The sequence below is a fragment of the Diorhabda carinulata genome, chromosome 12, assembly GCF_026250575.1.
Source record: "Diorhabda carinulata isolate Delta chromosome 12, icDioCari1.1, whole genome shotgun sequence".
NCBI lineage: Eukaryota > Metazoa > Arthropoda > Insecta > Coleoptera > Chrysomelidae > Diorhabda > Diorhabda carinulata.
The window spans coordinates 1491499-1514148 of record NC_079471.1 but is presented as its reverse complement, the minus strand read 5'-3'; the positions used below and the strand labels follow the sequence as shown (position 1 = coordinate 1514148).

At 34.1% G+C, this 22650-nt stretch overlaps 2 protein-coding genes across 2 annotated transcripts in view; one reads left to right on the top strand and one right to left on the bottom strand.

Annotated features, from left to right (window-relative positions):
• Window positions 1-22650, bottom strand: part of LOC130900225 (guanylate cyclase 32E) — a 38910-nt gene that overhangs the window by 7721 nt on the left and 8539 nt on the right. Inside the window, exons 4-13 of the mRNA XM_057810714.1 lie at window positions 21991-22173; window positions 21649-21766; window positions 20977-21126; window positions 18554-18665; window positions 17686-17770; window positions 15513-15665; window positions 14625-14780; window positions 14284-14462; window positions 2461-2572; window positions 58-240 (exon numbers count right to left, since the gene is read on the bottom strand). Coding sequence (XP_057666697.1) covers window positions 58-240; window positions 2461-2572; window positions 14284-14462; window positions 14625-14780; window positions 15513-15665; window positions 17686-17770; window positions 18554-18665; window positions 20977-21126; window positions 21649-21766; window positions 21991-22173 — 1431 coding nt within the window. The remainder of the gene's footprint in view (window positions 1-57; window positions 241-2460; window positions 2573-14283; window positions 14463-14624; window positions 14781-15512; window positions 15666-17685; window positions 17771-18553; window positions 18666-20976; window positions 21127-21648; window positions 21767-21990; window positions 22174-22650) is intronic.
• On the top strand, window positions 3108-9444 carry LOC130900226 (uncharacterized). Its single transcript, XM_057810715.1, has 2 exons — window positions 3108-3276; window positions 8605-9444. Exons 1-2 carry the CDS (start codon window positions 3243-3245, stop codon window positions 9318-9320), a joined length of 750 nt encoding a protein of 249 aa, XP_057666698.1. The 5' UTR covers window positions 3108-3242; the 3' UTR covers window positions 9321-9444.

Below are 22650 nucleotides of genomic sequence, written 5' to 3'. Positions count from 1 at the left end.
ACAAAAAGGGGCTCTTGAAATACCTGAAAGTAGTTTATATAATTATTTCATTTTTACCTGTTTCAATTCTTTTCTAATAGATCTAGTTAGATCGACGGATCGTTTGTGCAAATATTTAATAGCTACAATGTTGCCTTTATAAATACCGATAGTGGTATGAGCCCTTTTTGAAGATTGTTCAACGTCTCCCATATCTGTATTCGATGGAGTTTGAAATATGCTGTGACGGCAGACGCGTATCTACAATAATTATGAAAATTAAGTTTCGGTTTATTGGGAAAAATTTGAAGGTTATGACCGTATAGAATATTGGCAAATATCAGTACCATTGACATTACTTTCGTCGCGTTTCTAGCGGGACGTGTTTGTTAATCGACTCGAATTACACGTTTTTGTATTAATAGTGAGCTGAGGTTTATAGAACGCGACGAGGTTTTTTTCTGGAACAGCTGCTTAGTTTTTTCTGTTTCTGTTTTTTATACAGAAACATGTCGAATGATAAAAAATTTCTGTCTATATACACTGCTGATTCGGATATATATACAAAATATCAAATACCATTAACGTAACTCAATCGAATGTTTGTAATCACGAGGTTTGTTATTTATAAACGTCGCGTTTCTAACGGGACGTGTTTGTTAATCGACTCGAATTACACGTTTTTGTATTAATAGTGAGCTGAGGTTTATCGAACGCGACGAGGTTTTTTTTGGAACAGTTGTTTAGTTTTTTCTGTTACTGTCTTTTATACAGAAACATGTCGAATGATAACAAATTTCTGTCTATATATACTGCTGATTCGGATATATAAACAAAATATCAAATACCATTAACTTAACTTAATCGAATGTTTGTAATCACAAGGTTTGTTATTTATAAACGTCGCGTTTGTAACGGGACGTGTTTGTTAATCGACTCGAATTACACGTTTTTGTATTAATCGTGAGCTGAGGTTTATCGAACGCGACGAGTTTTTTACTGGAACAGCTGTTTAGTTTTTTCTGTTACTGTTTTTTATACAGAAACATGTCGAATGATAACAAATTTCTGTCTATACATACTGCTGATTCGGATATATATATATATATATATATATATATATATATATATATATATATATATACAAAATATCAAATACCATTAACGTAACTCAATCGAATGTTTGTAATCACGAGGTTTGTTATTTATAAACGTCGCGTTTCTAACGGGACGTGTTTGTTAATCGACTCGAATTACACGTTTTTGTATTAATAGTGAGCTGAGGTTTATCGAACGCGACGAGGTTTTTTTTGGAACAGTTGTTTAGTTTTTTCTGTTACTGTCTTTTATACAGAAACATGTCGAATGATAACAAATTTCTGTCTATATATACTGCTGATTCGGATATATAAACAAAATATCAAATACCATTAACTTAACTTAATCGAATGTTTGTAATCACAAGGTTTGTTATTTATAAACGTCGCGTTTGTAACGGGACGTGTTTGTTAATCGACTCGAATTACACGTTTTTGTATTAATCGTGAGCTGAGGTTTATCGAACGCGACGAGGTTTTTTTTTTGGAACAGTTGTTTAGTTTTTTCTGTTACTGTTTTTTATACAGAAACATGTCGAATGATAACAAACTTCTGTCTATACATACTGCTGATTCGGATATATATATATATATATATATATATATATATATATATATATATATATATATATATATATATACAAAATATCATATACCATTAACATAACTTAATCGAATGTTTGTAATCACAAGGTTTGTTATTTATAAACGTCGCGTTTCTAACGGGACGTGTTTGTTAATCGACTCGAATTACACGTTTTTGTATTAATAGTGAGATGAGGTTTATCGAACGCGACGAGGTTTTTTTTTTGGAACAGTTGTTTAGTTTTTTCTGTTACTGTCTTTTATACAGAAATATGTCGAATGATAACAAATTTCTGTCTATACATACTGCTGATTCGGATATATATATATACAAAATATCAAATACCATTAACGTAACTCAATCGAATGTTTGTAATCACGAGGTTTGTTATTTATAAACGTCGCGTTTCTAACGGGACGTGTTTGTTAATCGACTCGAATTACACGTTTTTGTATTAACAACCACCCACACTGTGTTCTTAGTTCCGTGTAGGCGGGAAACAGACATTCTGATGTTTCCACAAGATATAGGATATCTTGGTTTAAATGAACATTTATCAAGTTTTTTCTGCGGCTGTTTTTTATAGAAACAATTTCTTGTTTGCTTATGGTTACAGAAGGTGGCTTTAACACATAATGTGAGAATTTACCAGCCGTGAATATGTCAATAATTTATTGGCGTGTAGTGAATAGTTAAGTGTTAGTGTTAGTAAATAGTTAAGTGAATAGTGTATAAAAACAAATAATACGTATTTATGATATTTTTATAAATAATTATATATTATATAGATTTGCTTACCATTTTCATGTTTTGACTTTCAATTTCGGTCGTATCAGTTGGTATTATCGTCACATCTTTCATATCTATTTTCCAAAGTAAACAAGCTAATTTTTGTTCGTAACGATAGTGTCTAAAAAAGAAGTAACCTTCCGTTAAGTGGATAAAGATATAACACAAAATTAAAATAAATCTGTCAGCCATACATTCATCTCAACTGGAAGCACCTCTGTAAGTGATTCACCCTGTTTTTACTCATAATTTATTATTTCTATCGTTACGAACTCGTCCACTATATCAAACGTGAAGTCTGTCCTGTCCGGTTATGACGGGAGAGCTTAAACTGTTGTTTCTTACGTCTAAATTCATGCAAAATCATATCCAACATTTTGAAATCCATCTTGATGGAAACAATTTTAATGAATCGGTCTTTTAAATGATTCATATATCTTTTATAATGGGAATTTCTTTTCGAACAACATATCGTCTCCCCTCGTATTATACTTAAGACAAAAACACTGAAATTGTGTTCGATAGAAATCGAAAACAAAGCAGCAAAAATCATACTCCATATAAACAAAGTTTATTGTATTTATAGAACACTTTTCTCAGTGTAGTGATACCCCCACCTGAAAATTTAGCGCGCCAGCGGATTGTTGCTTTAATTTGATTGGTAGCTCTCTAATTCAGACTTCGTACAGTCGATTCAATAAATCTGTTTGAAGTTAGCAAACCAATTACATTTCACTACGTGTACTTTGCTTTCTATGAAATATTAATTATACTTTAGTTTGACGGAGAAAATGACGATCAAAATATGGGCTACCAGTGAAGATAGTAAGTAGATTTATTTAGATAAAGGTTAGAATTGAAAAAATGTTTTCGTAGTAACTTTTTCGTGAATGTTTTTTATAGTACGATAAAATTAGGATTCAAACCGTCTCTTTAAGAAGCAAGTCTTTTCATATAAATTGATTTTAGCCAATATCTCGAAGATTGTTAATTAGGAGATGCTGAATTTTATACGAGGGGTTGAAAAAGAATTACCACAAACATATTTTTTGTGAATATCTCGAAAACGTGAAAAAGTTTGAGGAAAAAATCGAAACAAAAAATGTAAAGATTAAAATTTGCTACAACTTTGGAAATATTTGCAAAAACTATCAAAAATTATATCAAATTTTTAGCGATAATTAAGAAAATTAACATTTCTAGATTTTTTCATGACTTTTTTACATAAAAATTGATATACGAGGGTTGTCTTAGAAGTACCCAAAATCTAAACAGGATATGTTTCAAAACAACGGACTGAAAAGGGAAAATCGTCTCCAAATACCGTTCAATCTGTAGGAAAAGTCATGGCGTCGTCTTTTTTGGAACGCACGCGGCATAATTTTCATTATAAATAAAGAAAAACTATCAACTTATTGCAACGTTGAGTCCGAGTACTTTTCGTACCAACCTCGTATGCTAATATGCACGAAATCATCGTTTTATCGAAAACAAGTCCCGATACATCAAATTTTTGAAACACAAAAAGTTGTTCGAGCGGTTTTAAGCAAATTTTTTATAATAATAATATAAAATTTGTCAGTGCCGTACGCAAAAGTAAAAATAAAATTTAATCAAAATTAAAATCAGTTTAAAAGTATTCATAGATTGTTAAAAAAACGTTTTGCATCTCAAAAATAGTTGAAAAAATTTTGGATTCACTGTTAATCTATTATACAGGGTGATTGATTAGTGTGGTGGAAGTTCGATGCCTATTTTGTCTTTTAAAATACCAATTTCGGAAATTTGAGATTCCATACTAATTATAAGACTTCATATTTCAAAATTATTCACAATCAGCTTCACTTTCACATATATACGGGGTATTTAAAAAGTTATAACCAATTTTCAATAAAAATAGTAACAAGTTTAATACCCTGTATAAAGTAAGAGAAATTCGAAAATGAAGATTTATAGTGTCTAAAGCATTCAAATAATAGTAAAAATTCTAGAAATTTCTATAATATTCATTGAATCTGATACGGGGTGAATCAAAATACTATTAAATTTTTTTCTCGATTTTTTTTAAAAGAAATCACCCTGTATGTATGAAGAAATCAAATATTCAACAAAATATATGTTTTAATTGAAAAAAAATGTAACTTTAATACGACATACATTATAGTATACGAGGGAAACACCTCTCGTTCAACTCGTATTTTTTTTTTCAAATTAATCACCCTGTATGTTAAATAATTTCAATAATTGATAATTATATTTTTGGAAATCCTCAACTAGCATTTTAATTGGGTTAGAAATCACTTTTATAAAGCAATCGCGTCCTCGTGTAGTACAATTTAATGTACCAGGGTTAGTTGAAAAGTTTTCGATTTAAACATTCCAAGATTAATTTTGGGTCTCCCTTTTTTATTAATACAAATAAAAATTGTGTTAAAACGAAGAAATTAGCTACTCAAAGCAGTTTTATTACGAGGGTTAGTCCAATCATTCTCATTTTTATCTTTATTGTTGTTAGAAGAAATATTGTGTCAAATGTCAATCAGTTTCGATGCATTTCGATTATTAAAATCGATTATTTTTGACACTAGGGAATAAAGATCATTCTAATCGTTTGGATTCGATAGTTTTGTACGCCCGGTATATTTTTGTTTCCAAATCGATACCGAAATACTGTTGACTTAAAGTATATCAAAACCAATAAACATTATAATTAGTAATGGAGTCAAAGGTTGCGAATAAAGATAATTTATTCCGGTATCTCATATCTCCAATTCCAATATATTAAATTCGATATTAGTTGTATAGAGGTGGCGGTAAAATAGTTCCGAAATAACTGTTATTTGTACCGTATAACTCGAATAACATTTCTCCGGAAGATTAGTCGTAACGATCGAGTTCCCGCGCATATTTCAAATCAGAGAAGGTCAAAAGGGCCACGTCCTTTCATATCTATTCATGAACATGGTCTTAGAGTGGAAAAATCGAAATCCGGGCGTCCAAAATCTTCTAAAACGGTCGGAAACATGAACAATGTTCGCGACGAGCCTGACTTCTGAAATGGTCGAACACGAAGACACGGTTCATGACGAGCCTGATTTCTAAGACTGTCGTGGACATAGACAGTGTTCGCGACGAGCCTGACTTCTGAAATGGTCGAAAACGAAGACACGGTTCATGACGAGCCTGATTTCTAAGACTGTCGTAGACATAGACAGTGTTCGCGACGAGCCTGACTCCTAAAACGATCGAAAACGAAAACACGGTTCATGACGAGCCTGATTTCTAAGACTGTCGTAGACATAGACAGTGTTCGCGACGAGCCTGACTTCTAAAACGATCGAAAACGAAGACACGGTTCATGACGAGCCTGAATTCTAAAACGATCGTAAACATAGACAGTGTTCGCGACGAGCCTGACTTCTGAAATGGTCGAAAACGAAGACACGGTTCATGACGAGCCTGATTTCTAAGACTGTCGTGGACATAGACAGTGTTTGCGACGAGCCTGACTTCTAAAACGATCGAAAACGAAGACACGGTTCATGACGAGCCTGATTTCTAAGACTGTCGTGGACATAGACAGTGTTCGCGACGAGCCTGACTTCTGAAACGATCGAAAACGAAGACACGGTTCATGACGAGCCTGAATTCTAAAACGATCGAAAACGAAGACACGGTTCATGACGAGCCTGAATTCTAAAACGATTGTAAACATAGACAGTGTTCGCGACGAGCCTGACTTCTAAAACGATCGAAAACGAAGACACGGTTCATGACGAGCCTGATTTCTAAGACTGTCGTGGACATAGACAGTGTTCGCGACGAGCCTGACTTCTAAAACGATCGAAAACGAAGACACGGTTCATGACGAGCCTGAATTCTAAGACGATCGTAAACATAGACAGTGTTCGCGACGAGCCTGACTTCTGAAATGGTCGAAAACGAAGACACGGTTCATGACGAGCCTAATTTCTAAGACTGTCGTGGACATAGACAGTGTTCGCGACGAGCCTGACTTCTAAAACGATCGAAAACGAAGACACGGTTCATGACGAGCCTGAATTCTAAGACGATCGTAAACATAGACAGTGTTCGCGACGAGCCTGACTTCTGAAATGGTCGAAAACGAAGACACGGTTCATGACGAGCCTAATTTCTAAGACTGTCGTGGACATAGACAGTGTTCGCGACGAGCCTGACTTCTAAAACGATCGAAAACGAAGACACGGTTCATGACGAGCCTGATTTCTAAGACTGTTGAAAACATAGACAGTGTTCGCGACGAGCCTGACTTCTGAAACGATCGAAAACGAAGACACGGTTCATGACGAGCCTGAATTCTAAAACGATCGAAAACGAAGACACGGTTCATGACGAGCCTGAATTCTAAAACGATTGTAAACATAGACAGTGTTCGCGACGAGCCTGACTTCTAAAACGATCGAAAACGAAGACACGGTTCATGACGAGCCTGATTTCTAAGACTGTCGTGGACATAGACAGTGTTCGCGACGAGCCTGACTTCTAAAACGATCGAAAACGAAGACACGGTTCATGACGAGCCTGATTTCTAAGACTGTCGTAGACATAGACAGTGTTCGCGACGAGCCTGACTTCTGAAATGGTCGAAAACGAAGACACGGTTCATGACGAGCCTGATTTCTAAGACTGTCGTAGACATAGACAGTGTTCGCGACGAGCCTGACTTCTAAAACGATCGAAAACGAAGACACGGTTCATGACGAGCCTGATTTCTAAGACTGTCGTGGACATAGACAGTGTTCGCGACGAGCCTGACTTCTGAAATGGTCGAAAACGAAGACACGGTTCATGACGAGCCTGATTTCTAAGACTGTCGTGGACATAGACAGTGTTCGCGACGAGCCTGACTTCTAAAACGATCGAAAACGAAGACACGGTTCATGACGAGCCTGAATTCTAAAACGATCGTAAACATAGACAGTGTTCGCGACGAGCCTGACTTCTGAAACGATCGAAAACGAAGACACGGTTCATGACGAGCCTGAATTCTAAAACGATCGAAAACGAAGACACGGTTCATGACGAGCCTGAATTCTAAAACGATTGTAAACATAGACAGTGTTCGCGACGAGCCTGACTTCTAAAACGATCGAAAACGAAGACACGGTTCATGACGAGCCTGATTTCTAAGACTGTCGTGGACATAGACAGTGTTCGCGACGAGCCTGACTTCTAAAACGATCGAAAACGAAGACACGGTTCATGACGAGCCTGATTTCTAAGACTGTCGTAGACATAGACAGTGTTCGCGACGAGCCTGACTTCTGAAATGGTCGAAAACGAAGACACGGTTCATGACGAGCCTGATTTCTAAGACTGTCGTAGACATAGACAGTGTTCGCGACGAGCCTGACTTCTAAAACGATCGAAAACGAAGACACGGTTCATGACGAGCCTGATTTCTAAGACTGTCGTGGACATAGACAGTGTTCGCGACGAGCCTGACTTCTAAAACGATCGAAAACGAAGACACGGTTCATGACGAGCCTGATTTCTAAGACTGTCGTGGACATAGACAGTGTTCGCGACGAGCCTGACTTCTAAAACGATCGAAAACGAAGACACGGTTCATGACGAGCCTGAATTCTAAAACGATCGTAAACATAGACAGTGTTCGCGACGAGCCTGAATTCTAAAACGATCGAAAACGAAGACACGGTTCATGACGAGCCTGATTTCTAAGACTGTTGAAAACATAGACAGTGTTCGCGACGAGCCTGACTTCTGAAAAGGTCGTAAACATAAACAATGTTCGCGACGAGCCTGACTTGTAGATGTTAAACGACTTCTTCGTGCCTGAACTTGAAAATTTTAAATTTATAACCAAAGAAAACACGTTTCCATTAGGACGCAGCAATTTAACACACGTCCGATAGATTCCTACCTCGATTTCGTGAATGTTTCCGTGGCAAATCGATCTCCAGGAGATGCGACCTCCACGCAGTCCCGATTTAACACATGCGGACTTTTTCCGGTGGGGTTACGACGAATCTAAACTTTACTATAAGGAAATTGCGTCTAAGACGAAAAGTCTTCGGTTAATTTTTGAATTTGACCTTTTTTTTGACACATTTGTTGTTTTGTTGTACCGATTGAACGTTTCGTTTCCAGATTCTATAGAGTACATGGCGCTGACTGCGGATTATCTGGAAGGTGCTTTGGGTGTATTGAGAAAGAGTTTTTATCGACAGGAAGCGGCCAGCGTGGCCGTGGGTATAGCGAAAGACGACGAAGCCATGGACGAAATTGACGATTTCGTAAAAACCGTAGCTAAAGAAGGAGTTTCTCTGATTGCTCTAGATAAAAAAACGAACGCGGTTTGCGGTGTGGCTTTCAATAAACTCCAAGCGAAAAAAACCGGCGACGAAGCCTCGGATTTCCACAGACTATCCGAGATTTGCCGGCGGCCGCCCGCGAAAGATTTGATCAAATTTATGGATAAGGCCGACAAGCAAACGGACCTTTTCGCATTATGCGAAGCGGATTGTCTTTTGGAAATAATGTTTTTGTCCACGTTGGAGAATTACGGTAACAGGGGAATCGCGACGAAGTTGTGCGAGGTTTCTGTGAGATTGGCGAAAACGTTGAGATACGATAGAGAAAACGTGAAACAAGACATCGACGGGAAGGAATTAGACTTGGAACCGATACCCGAAGCTGTTTGCGCCCTTTTTACCGCTCCTAGATCCCGTAGGATCGGAAGGAGGTTGAATTGGACGATTGCCGTTACTTTGGGCTACGAAATTTTTTTTACTAATGGCGAACCTTTTTCGAAATTCCTCCCAAGCGACAATCGATTCACCACGGTTGAATATTTCATTATTTGAACCAACTTTTATTATTATTTTAACTGTTTTGAGGATTTTAATTGACAATTAATTACGATCGAAGGGTTTTAAACGACAAATTTTTACATTTCCAATATTTTAATAAACAATTTTTTGAATATTATTGATGAATATCATTTTTTCCTTTCCTTGATCATTGAGATGATGACGAGTCTGATTAAGATGAAAAAAAGAAGCAGAATGTCTGTCTTAAAGTTATTTCGGGGTAAATTTTCTTTTTCTAGTGCCACGACGAAGAAGAACTGTCAGAACTGTCAAATAGACGTTTACACGTTCCAATCTACCGTTAAAAATAAAGTTTTTCGCGTTTTTCTTTTTGTTTTTGCTCAATATCTTTCAAAATTGCTATTTTTACGACGGATAATCTTTCTGCTTGGCCGACTCCATCACAAATTTCGTTTTTCTAGTGCCACGACGAAGTAGAACTGTCATAACTGTCAAATAGACGTTTACACGTTCGAATTTACCGTTAAAAATAAAGTTTTTCGCGTTTTTCTTTTTGTTTTTGCTCGATATCTTTCAAAATTGCTATTTTTACGAGGGATAATCTTTCTGCTTGGCCGACTCCATCACAAATTTCGTTTTCCTGGTGCCACGACGAAGTAGAACTGTCAGAACTGTCAAATAGACGTTTACACGTTCCAATCTACCGTTAAAAATAAAGTTTTTCGCGTTTTTCTTTTTGTTTTTGCTCGATATCTTTCAAAATTGCTATTTTTACGAGGGATAATCTTCTGCTTGGCCGACTCCATCACAAATTTCGTTTTCCTGGTGCCACGACGAAGTAGAACTGTCAGAACTGTCAAATAGACGTTTACACGTTCCAATCTACCGTTAAAAATAAAGTTTTTCGCGTTTTTCTTTTTGTTTTTGCTCAATATCTTTCAAAATTGCTATTTTTACGAGGGATAATCTTTCTGCTTGGCCGACTCCATCACAAATTTCGTTTTTCTAGTGCCACGACGAAGAAGAACTGTCATAACTGTCAAATAGACGTTTACACGTTCCGATCTACCATTAAAAATAAAGTTTTTCGCGTTTTTCTTTTTGTTTTTGCTCAATATCTTTCAAAATTGCTATTTTTACGAGGGATAATCTTTCTGCTTGGCCGACTCCATCACAAATTTCGTTTTTCTAGTGCCACGACGAAGTAGAACTGTCAGAACTGTCAAATAGACGTTTACACGTTCGAATTTACCGTTAAAAATAAAGTTTTTCGCGTTTTTCTTTTTGTTTTTGCTCGATATCTTTCAAAATTGCTATTTTTACGAGGGATAATCTTTCTGCTTGGCCGACTCCATCACAAATTTCGTTTTCCTGGTGCCACGACGAAGAAGAACTGTCATAACTGTCAAATAGACGTTTACACGTTCCGATCTACCTTTAAAAATAAAGTTTTTCGCGTTTTTCTTTTTGTTTTTGCTCGATATCTTTCAAAATTGCTATTTTTACGAGGGATAATCTTTCTGCTTGGCCGACTCCATCACAAATTTCGTTTTCCTGGTGCCACGACGAATAAGAACTGTCAGAACTGTCAAATAGACGTTTACACGTTCGAATTTACCGTTAAAAATAAAGTTTTTCGCGTTTTTCTTTTTGTTTTTGCTCAATATCTTTCAAAATTGCTATTTTTACGAGGGATAATCTTTCTGCTTGGCCGACTCCATCACAAATTTCGTTTTCCTAGTGCCACGACGAAGTAGAACTGTCAGAACTGTCAAATAGACGTTTACACGTTCCAATCTACCGTTAAAAATAAAGTTTTTTGCGTTTTTCTTTTTGTTTTTGCTCAATATCTTTCAAAATTGCTATTTTTACGTGGGATAATGTTTCTGCTTTGCAGACTCCATCACCAATTTCGTTTTCCTGCTGCCACGACGGAGCAGAACTGTCAAATACACGTTTACACGTTCCAAACTACCGTTAAAAATAAAATTTTTTGGGTTTTTCTTTTTGTTTTTGCTCGATATCTTTCAAAATTGCTATTTTTACGAGGGATAATCTTTCTGCTTGGCCGACTCTATCACAAATTTCGTTTTTCTAGTGCCACGACGGAGCAGAACTGTCAGAACTGTCAAATAGACGTTTACACGTTCCAATCTACCGTTAAAAATAGTTTTTCTGATTGTATCGAAGGGGTTGTTTTCTTTTTGAAGGTATTTATCTAATTTTGAATTGGTACCGACTTCTATAAAATCGATCTCTTCGTGTTGAAGGATGAATCTTTTAATGAACAACTTGGTATATCTAAGAAAAATTTGAGAGCGAATGTAATTAAAATACCGTCGACATCCACCAACCGATTTAATTAAACTTGTTAATTACAAATATTTCAGTCACAGTTTGACAATGTAATTAACTGTGATAACTTGGAAAACGATTAATGTTTTTAATTCTATGTTTTGCGATGGATATAATTTTGAAAAATTACTCTTAAAACGTGAGATTTCATGCTACTCTAAAAAATCTCCCCCTTCTAGTTTACGACTTCCGATCGCTCGTAAATTATTTTTTTTTCACTTCCAAAATGGGTTTCATTCATAACCACGTACCTTATTCTTAATGTTGAACATTTTTGACGGGTTTTTCTACTAAAAATTGGAAAAAACTTCCGGAAAGATTAACCCCCTCCCCCAATTTTGGGAAATTTTTGTCAAATCTTGTTCCACATTGAAGAATATTTAAAAAATTTCGTTTATATCCCAGCCCTGTTGGTATAATTTTTCAAAATATCTCCGAAAATATTTATTTTAGAAAAAATTGTTTCAAACAAAAAATGTAGCTCACAAAAAGCTTTTTAAAAAAGGTTCAACACATTTTTTACGTAAACCTATTTTTTTGGCTGTTATGATCGAAAATATATCAGGAGTTTTGTTTCACGCAAAGCCCTGTTCATAAAATTTTTCTAAATATCTCCGAAAATATTTATTTTAGACAAAATTGTTTCAAACAAAAAATGAAACTCATAAAGAGCTTTTCAAAAAAGGTTCAACACATTTTTTACGTAAACCTATTTTTTTGGCTGTTATGATCAAAAATACATCAAGAGTTTTGTTTCACGCAAAGCCCTGTTCATAAAATTTTTCAAAATATCTCCGAAAATATTTATTTTAAAGAAAATTGTTTCAAACAAAAAATGAAGCTCACAAAAAGCTTTTGAATAAAGGTCCAATACATTTTTTACGTAAACCTATTTTTTTGGCTGTTATGATCGAAAATATATCGGGAGTTTTGTTTCACGCAAAGCCCTGTTCATAAAATTTTTCAAAATATCTCCGAAAATATTTATTTTAGACAAAATTGTTTCAAACAAAAAATGTAGCTCACAAAAAGCTTTTCAAAAAAGGTTCAACACATTTTTTACGTAAACCTATTTTTTTGGCTGTTATGATCGAAAATACACCAGGAGTTTTTTTCACGCAAAGCCCTGTTCATAAAATTTTTCAAAATATCTCCGAAAATATTTATTTTAGACAAAATTGTTTCAAACAAAAAATGAAACTCATAAAGAGCTTTTCAAAAAAGGTTCAACACATTTTTTACGTAAACCTATTTTTTTGGCTGTTATGATCGAAAATATATCAGGAGTTTTGTTTCACGCAAAGCCCTGTTCATAAAATTTTTCTAAATATCTCCGAAAATATTTATTTTAGACAAAATTGTTTCAAACAAAAAATGAAACTCATAAAGAGCTTTTCAAAAAAGGTTCAACACATTTTTTACGTAAACCTATTTTTTTGGCTGTTATGATCAAAAATACATCAAGAGTTTTGTTTCACGCAAAGCCCTGTTCATAAAATTTTTCAAAATATCTCCGAAAATATTTATTTTAAAGAAAATTGTTTCAAACAAAAAATGAAGCTCACAAAAAGCTTTTGAATAAAGGTCCAATACATTTTTTACGTAAACCTATTTTTTTGGCTGTTATGATCGAAAATATATCGGGAGTTTTGTTTCACGCAAAGCCCTGTTCATAAAATTTTTCAAAATATCTCCGAAAATATTTATTTTAGACAAAATTGTTTCAAACAAAAAATGAAACTCATAAAGAGCTTTTCAAAAAAGGTTTAACACATTTTTTACGTAAACCTATTTTTTTGGCTGTTATGATCAAAAATACATCAAGAGTTTTGTTTCACGCAAAGCCCTGTTCATAAAATTTTTCAAAATATCTCCGAAAATATTTATTTTAAAGAAAATTGTTTCAAACAAAAAATGTAGCTCACAAAAAGCTTTTGAATAAAGGTCCAATACATTTTTTACGTAAACCTATTTTTTTGGCTGTTATGATCGAAAATATATCGGGAGTTTTGTTTCACGCAAAGCCCTGTTCATAAAATTTTTCAAAATATCTCCGAAAATATTTATTTTAGAGAAAATTGTTTCAAACAAAAAATGTAGCTCACAAAAAGCTTTTCAAAAAAGGTTCAACACATTTTTTACGTAAACCTATTTTTTTGGCTGTTATGATCGAAAATACACCAGGAGTTTTTTTCACGCAAAGCCCTGTTCATAAAATTTTTCAAAATATCTCCGAAAATATTTATTTTAGAGAAAATTGTTTCAATCAAAAAATGTAGCTCACAAAAAGCTTTATAAAAAAGGTTCAACACATTTTTTACATAAACCTATTTTTTTGGCTGTTATGATCGAAAATATACCAGTAGTTTTTATCACGCAAAGCGTCAGCCATTTTAGGTTGTCGTAGCAGCCAATAGAATAGGTTTACGTAAAAAATGGTTATAATCTTTTTTCTACAACTTTTTACAAACTTCATTTTTTATTTGAAACATTTTTCTCTAAAATCAATATTTACGGAGATATATAGAAAAGTTCGACTCGTTAGCCTTCGTTTCGAAACCTCGAGATTTAATCGTTTCAAGTCGTTTTGGTACGATTCAAACGAAATTTTTTTTCTTGGAAAAAAAAACAATCAACTCACCTCACTGCAAACAATACTCCCACTATTACTATAGTCGATACAAGTACCATAGTAGCCACCAATCTCCAATCGATTTTATAAATACATTTCTCCCCTTTAAAACCACATTTCGGCTCCGCGCGTGGTAATTTCCCACCAACCCATTGTATGGGACGATCCAAATCGAAATATTTAAATTCCTGCAATTTCCAATACAACAGGAAATTTCATAATTTACAATAAAAATACCACCCCCCAAGTATCCCAAACACGTCCCAACCACCCGACTCTTTGGACTTTGATTATTAAAATATGGGATTAAAACCGCTGTTTACCGGACTAATAACGAAAAAATCACTTACGGGTAAAGCGAACATTGTATTACTTCCGTTGGGTTTGTATTGAAAATATCCGACCGGTTGCATGCTCATGCGGATCGTTCCGTTCATCTCTTTGTCATCGAGCAGAGCTACAACAGTGAAATTACCTTCCGCGTCCCCATTTCCGTCTATAAATACCTGTAAAGCATTAAAATTGGTATCCAACGAATTTCCTGCGAACTGGAGCAAAAAACACGTCTAACTAGGAGTTTAGATCATTTTTTGGGGGGTTTTTTTATTATCTAGGGGATAAAATGAACTTTGAGATTGTACCAGAGCACCAGCGAGTTGTCCCACTGAAAGAAAATGGTGGAAACATTCCTTTATTCGTCACCGACAGCGTCTACTTGTCGTCCTGCTCTGATGAGACAATCGCCACGAAAACCGACTGATCAAAAATTTCTGGAACTGGACCCTGATGGGGAAATTGAATAATACGAGTCGAACGAGACTTGTTTGAAAAGTTTCCTACTTAACAAAGAGACAAAACATGTTTTTCCACCACAAAAATCGTGATTTTCCTCAGTTAGAGTCCTTTGGAAGGTCCCACAGGAAGAAATCACAGTTCGCATGACCGCGCGGGCCGTATATTCTCCAAAATGAACATCAAGGTGAAGTACCATCTTGCAGGAAATGCCGGATGTTGGATCGTTGTCCATTTGCCCACGTAAATCGTCGAGTAGTTCCAGATAACACACACACACACCCCGCGCAAGGTTTAATTGATCCTCAATGGAGGATTCTGGTCGTTTAGAGCGCGTCGCGTCGTCAACAGAGCCCGTTTTTCAAATTTCCACCCTGTTGAACGATTCGTTGTGGGTAGGAAACTTTTCAAACGATTCTCATATTTCCTAATAGGGAAAAACTTACATCGTATCCTTGTATAGAGTGGTAGGATCTGTTGATGATCCTATCTAAAATGGCGGTACCGTTTCGTGGATCTTCGTTATTTTCGAAAACTTCCGTAAGAGCTCGCGCGTAAATCATGACGGCGTCGTATAAATACGCCGCTTGAATGGGTACCTGAAATGAAATTTTTTCTCATTTTCGTCTAGGGAACGGAGAATTCGCAAAACACCGCCGCCAGACTGGTTAAATACAATTTGTACCCGAGTTATATCGCGTTGATAAATTTTTTGATTAAATCCGTGTGAATCTATATGAAAGGAGCGCGATAAGCAGTTTTTATTATAAGAATAAGAAGCAATAATAACCGGAATAGCATTGCCGCGAGCGGAGCTTATACAGGGTGTCCCACGACGAGTTAATAAAACTATCTGTATATTGCAAAATACTTATAGGAAAATCATGAAAATTTTTTTACGCTAAGGTTTTCGGATACGATCTTTTTAACTAAAATATTTTCAAAGATGGCCGACTTCCGGTTCTACCGGAAGTCGACTATAACTTTGTAATTTAAAATAGAACACCCTGTATATTAATACATTTTTGAAATCTACGTAAAATTTTAGTATACTTTTGTCTAAATACTTTTTTCGAAAAATGCATACTTTTTGAGTTATTAATTTTTTTGTGAAAATTGCAGACCCTTATAAATTATTTTTTTACGTGGATACCCTTAAAGTTATGAAAATGGTTTCTGTTCGGTTGCTTTTAACAAGGTAAGACGCATTTGAATCTATATTGAAAAATTTTTCATTCTATACAGGGTGTGTATAAAAAGTGTACAAAGTTTAACTTCATAAATATCAATTTTCTTCATTTTTTTCAATAGAACCACCCGGTTTTTTCTATTTTAATGCATTCAGGGGTAAAAAATAAGGCAAATTCATGTATACTTTCCTATACCTAAACCTTACAGTTATCCAGATATTAAATGTTTTCTCGAAATTTTTAGAGATGCAGGTTAATATCTGGATAACGGTAAGGTTTAGATATAGGAAAATATACATGAATTTGCATAATTTTATACCCCTGAAGGCATTAAAATAGAAAAACCGGGTAATCTCATTTAAAAAAATGAAAAAAATTGATATTTATGAAGTTAAACTTTGAACACTTTTTATACGCACCCTGTATAAAAAGAAAAAATTTTAAACATAGATTCAAATACGTCTGACCTTGTTAAAAGCAACTGAACAGAAACCATTTTCATAACTTTAAAGGTATCCTCATAAAAAAATAATTTATAAGGGTCTGCAATTTTCACAAAAAAATTAATAATTCAAAAAGTATGCATTTTTCGAAAAAAGGTTTTAAACAAAAGTATACTAAAATTTTACGTAGATTTCAAAAATGTATTAATATACAGGGTGTTCTATTTAAAATAACAAAGTTATAGTCGACTTCCGGTTCTACCGGAAGTCGGCCATCTTTGAAAATATTTTAGTTAAAAAGATCGTATCCGAAAACCTAAACGTAGAAATTTTCATGATCTTACTATAAGTATTTTACAATATACAGATAGTTTTATAAACTCGTCGTGGGACACCCTGTATAGTATGTACCCTTCTTTTGGGAAAGTTCCAAAAAAAAAAAAGAAAAGCAGCAACAGAGATTAAAGGAGAAATTATGAAAAAAGCAGAGAATAAAAAATGGAAGAAATGCAGGAAGAAGTATCTGAAGAAAAAAAGAAGAAGAAAACTTGATAAAACTTATCCATAATGGAGGAGAATGGGCAGAGTACGATATAATCGAAAATAAAGACCGGGAATTTGGAGAAAAGCAAAATAAAGACAAAAAAAAGCTGCGTTGTCATATGTCAAAAGGAAGCAACAATAACAAAATTTGGAGAGAGAGAGAGAGAGAGAGAAAAGAGAAGAAACGAGCGTTGTAGTAGGAGAGAACATAGACAAACAAGTATTCCTGTCAGCTGTTTACCCCGAAGCCTATTCGTTCAATTGCGATGTCTACAATGCCTGTTGACAAACCAGTGTAGCCGTTGCCTTCGTTTGTATAGCAGAATCGAAATTACACGTGAAACTATAACTCATAATTTATCGAAACCATTTTTAATGTAAAACATTCAAGTTTTTTTCCTAAAGCAAAAACACAGCATGCTAAAAACTTGCGTAACACTTACAGATATGCTATCGAATATTTTATGATGATATGGAACACAAAATGGAGGCTTGGCCGATGTCGATTTGATTTGCTCGCAAATGTATCTGTGGATAATAAGAAAAACAAGGAAAAATAAATTGTTGATTGGTTTTAAGTCATATATAGATTGAAAATGGAATATTGGAAGCTTGCCCAGGTGTTTGAACCGCGCTCTTGCGAGTGCAGGGCATATTTTGCCACAATCCCACTACGAAAACACTTCGTGATGGCGCCAGAGAGCGTTCGATGACGAATGTTTAACTTTGTTTGTTATACCACTCTAATGAGACGTTATAACGTCGAAACTAGTCAGCGGTTACAACTCTAAAGCTCTTCAGAAGAGATGTAATTCAATTTTCGTCGAGGCATTAGCCAGGGAAATAGTTGTTTTCTTCTTTTTTGAAGGTGATTTTTGACAGTTATGGATTTATTAGTAATATTAGATAATTATGTCATTTTAATGAAGAAAAATATAAAAAAACTCCAATCCCCTGTATATTAGATACTAGCGGAGATCAAAAAGTGAAAATTTGATAGGTTATAGAAAAATAACCCACCTAAATTACAAAAAAAAATTTATAATAATTAAAAAACAACGCTTGTTACGAAATCTGACAACATTTGAACTGATTTATAGTGAATTCCTTGTTGTTTCGCTTGTCATTAAATAGAATGAAATCTGACAACAGTGTAGATTGTTTTTACTTAATTGGAATCGTACACAGTTTAGATTCTTATAGTTAATAAGTGTTATGTTCGAAGATCGATCTTTTTTTAACAATTATTTATTTGTAATTTATAATAAAATATTTCCCAATCTAATATACTTAAACAACGCATTTACTCACTTATAATTTGGATTTCTGGGGTGAGAAGGTGTTAGTTTCAATACCGATCGAAATCCCATCACATCGCTGATGTTTCCCCAATTTTCTTGATTCAGAAACGGATCCAAATAATCTGTGGATCATAATTAGTACTACTAAATCAAGTACTGAAGCAAAAAAATGATTTGATGATGACTTCAAAACATATTTCAATTATTTCTTATAAAAAAAAAGAAGAAGAAACAATTGAGAGACGAATACTGTGGGGTTAATGACCTATCTGATAATTTAATTACCGTGTAGATTTTTGAGCAAGGTTTCAAGTTTATTTGCTCTATCAGAATTTTAATTTTAACGAAATATTCACTCTATATATGTGTGAAATATCAATTTTCAAATTGACTTTCGTTTGAAACCTTAAACATTATAAAGAACGTTTACGTGCACGTCCAAATTCAATGAAGTCATAAAAGAATCCCATTAAGAAAACACAATGTCGAAGCTGTTAAAAAAAAAGTGTCGTTATTTCGACGTAAATGTTTATAATGACATATTTTATAGTTTAGGAATCAAAAGCAGAAAAGCGAAAGTATAAAAAGTGTTAAAGCAACTCATATTCATGATATTTGAAGAAAAAAAATTGTTTGCCAGAAATTGGGTGGCAGAAGGCAAAAAATATTGAATGTAAAATACTAAAATGCATTGTTTTGTTATTCTCTGAATACCGAATCACTTAGAAAAAGCTATTTATTCTTAACAACGAAAGTTTATTTACTACAAAAATGATCTCTCTAGAACTTGTTTTTTATTAGTTTAAACTGACCTTTCTTGGTTTTCCAGTTTCCTACTAGCTTCTTTATTTGAACAAATTTCACAAATTTCACAGTAAAAGTCGAAAATAATATTCAACATGCAGTTCACATGTGTTGAACTTGTGTTTTCTTAATTGTCTATAATTTTCGGTTTTATTAAACACCGGGTACATAAAAAACACTATTGATATTGAATTCTAACACGGGAAACCGATTCACAAGTAATTATAATAAGTGAAAAAGAAACATGAGATTGATAATAAAAATATTAAGTATAATATCAAGTAATGAAGCGCGGGAAATTGTCTATGGTCGGGTAACATTCATAGTTCTGAACAAACTGATCCCGCGAGATCGATGGCTCGATAAAAACTCGTGCCAGTGTCGTGCCTTAAACGATGCAGTGGGTTGAAGTACTTATACTTGTAATAGGACCTATCTCATTTGAACTATTGCAATTTAAAAATGTGTTAATTTGGTTGCTACGACCCTGTCGCAGGGTGACAGGGTCGCAGAACAAGAGTGATCACAAACGAAAGCGAATATCATAATTATTATCTGTGTAATTAGATTATAATGTTTGTAATTAGTTTTCAATCACTATTAGTCAATTATATGAAGTTGATATAGCAATAAATTAGTTTGAATATGAGAAATCATCGTTTATATGAAATTCCTCAAACTTTCCCAAAGTGATTGAATTTATGTTTCTTTTCCATATTATCATCAGAACATTAACGAGATATAAGATAAATGGTGTTCTTTTATAATTTGATGCTTGTCTTTAGAATTATTTTGAACAAAGTCATCAAAGTTTGTTTTCTCGTTTCTCAGCAATTTCGAAAATAAGATCCCATTGCATCGTCTGAGGTACGCCACTGTCACAGATTTTTATCGAGTTGCTATCGATCTGTCAGCGCGGGATCAGTTTATAATGGAGTGCAAAACGGTGAAGATTACGCAGCCATAATAGTTTCCCGCGCTTTTTAAGTGATACAATACTTGATATTTTCACTATCAATCTGGTGTTTCTTTTTCATTTGTTATAATCACTTGTGAACCCGTTTTAAAATTCAATATAGATAGAGTGTTTTTCATGTTCCCGGTGTTTTATGAAGCCGAAAACCCTATACAACTAAGAAATACCTACGTTCATAAAAAGTGTTGTAAACCGCATATTAAAGATTATTATCAACTTTTACCACATAACTTCCAATCAAGACACTAGTGAGCAACTGGAAAACCAAGAAAATGTTACTTAAAACAACTTCTACAATGGCGTTACCAGAAAACTTTAATTGGAAAACAAAATGGAGGTCTTTATGCTTGTCTTTTGGATGATTTTCAGCAAAGTTATTGAAGTTTGTTTTTCTCGTATTGCGACAATTCCGAAAATAAGAAGATAATCTTACATCCTGGTTTTCTTTCGGGACTAATTGGAAACAAAAAAGGTAACATCATTTTTGTACAATAGTTTTTCAGTATTCAGAGTATATTTTAAAAAATGCAATTACTTATTTCTATACATTGTTTTTTAAAATTTTGTTGCCTTCTAAATGCATGTCACAGGTGCTATAAGCGTAAATTCAATTCGAATAATGCTTTGTATATATATGAAATATTAAAACTCACTTCTTCGCATTAACTCCATCCGTCTGTTCGGATCATATATTTCGTCGTCTACGGAGATGACGACGTAATCACCAGATTCCAATAATTTTCGTTTTTGTAGACATTTTACAAAATCTATTAACGCGATATGTTCGCCCACAAATACATAAACTGCAATAAGGCAAGCATTTATTGATATTAGTAATAAATAAAACAAGAAATTAATCATGCTACGTGTTAGTTACTAGATCATCTTTTATTTTATTTTTTCAATGTTTTATCTACAAAATTCTGGTGGAGTTTTATTGAAATTTGGGTGCCAGGGGGTAGTCACGTATTCGATAAACGATATACGTGTTTAGCACGTGATTTTCAAATTAAGGAATCAGGATTTTATTTTTCCTGAGTAACGGAAACATCCAAACTGTCCCAAAGGAATAACCTCAAATTACTGATTCGGGTAAAAACGTTCTTTTTATAATTAAATCGTAGCTCGGTGAATCTCTACGAGGGTTGCTTCTTAAGTTTTGAGGTATGGCAATACTAATGTGAATATGTCAATTATGACATTTTCCTCATAAAGTTTGACGTTTTTAATGGTGAACGTAATCAGAACGTGTTATACGAATGCTATTGCTCAAAAGAGATTTTCACGAAAATGCAAGAGAGGTGGCAACAGTGTGTAGTACTTACCTCTGGTTATTTTATAAGTTTCTGCAACGATTTTGTCCATTTGTTCAATGTACTCTGGAATATAATCAGAGTAACGTTTCGTGTCAGTAATTGTAAGTCCATGGAATAGCGATTGCTCCTGTAAATAGAACAAAATTCCGTGTAGTTCTATGATACTTTGTTGCGACAAGAAATTCGGGATCAATCCGAGACTAATCTATAATTTGAAATAGTTACACTGGACTGGACAACCATTTTGTTAATAGATAAACTAAAAGCGATGAGTTGAAACGACGTATATCTATATATTGTACATTAACGACCATAGATATAAAAAGAGCTGCGCCAAAATAAATAACTTACTTTTATGGCTTCCTGGACTTCACTTCCAGACGCTGGATGTGCTCCGGAAACTACTACGAAAGTGTGCCAATCAAAAGCACGTAACAGAGCGACGACGCTTTTCGATACTTTACTAGATGGCGGTAAAGTCCTTGCGAATGTAAAGAAAAGTCTTTTATTTGATACTTTTGTTTCACCGCATCTCTGGAGTTGAAAAAATTTCATTAAAAAACGAGTTCATTATATAAGAGATATGATATCCAAAAAAAAAAAACGTTAGACTAAACTAGTAAGACCACAAATTACCTATTTTATAAATGGTTTACGGAGGTGATTTGAATTCGAGTTAATTTTCTATTTTTAGTTAAAACTCTGTTAGTATAAATTTGTAAGAAATATAAAGGAAAATTTCATTGTTGCCATTACAATGCATTATCTTTAAATTTATTCCCGTGTCCTTACAAAAATTTGAAACGTTTTACAAAATGGCTACTGATTATTGATATTTTATTGAGGTTATTTTAAATATTGATAAAAAATTGTGTTTTCACAATATTTCTAAGTAATTATCATTATAACTAGAAGAATTAAGCATGAAAATGTTGGACTGTTTAATTACGCCGTATATTTGAGCTTTTTTACCACATTTTATTCAACAATCTTTACTTTTATAAAAAAATT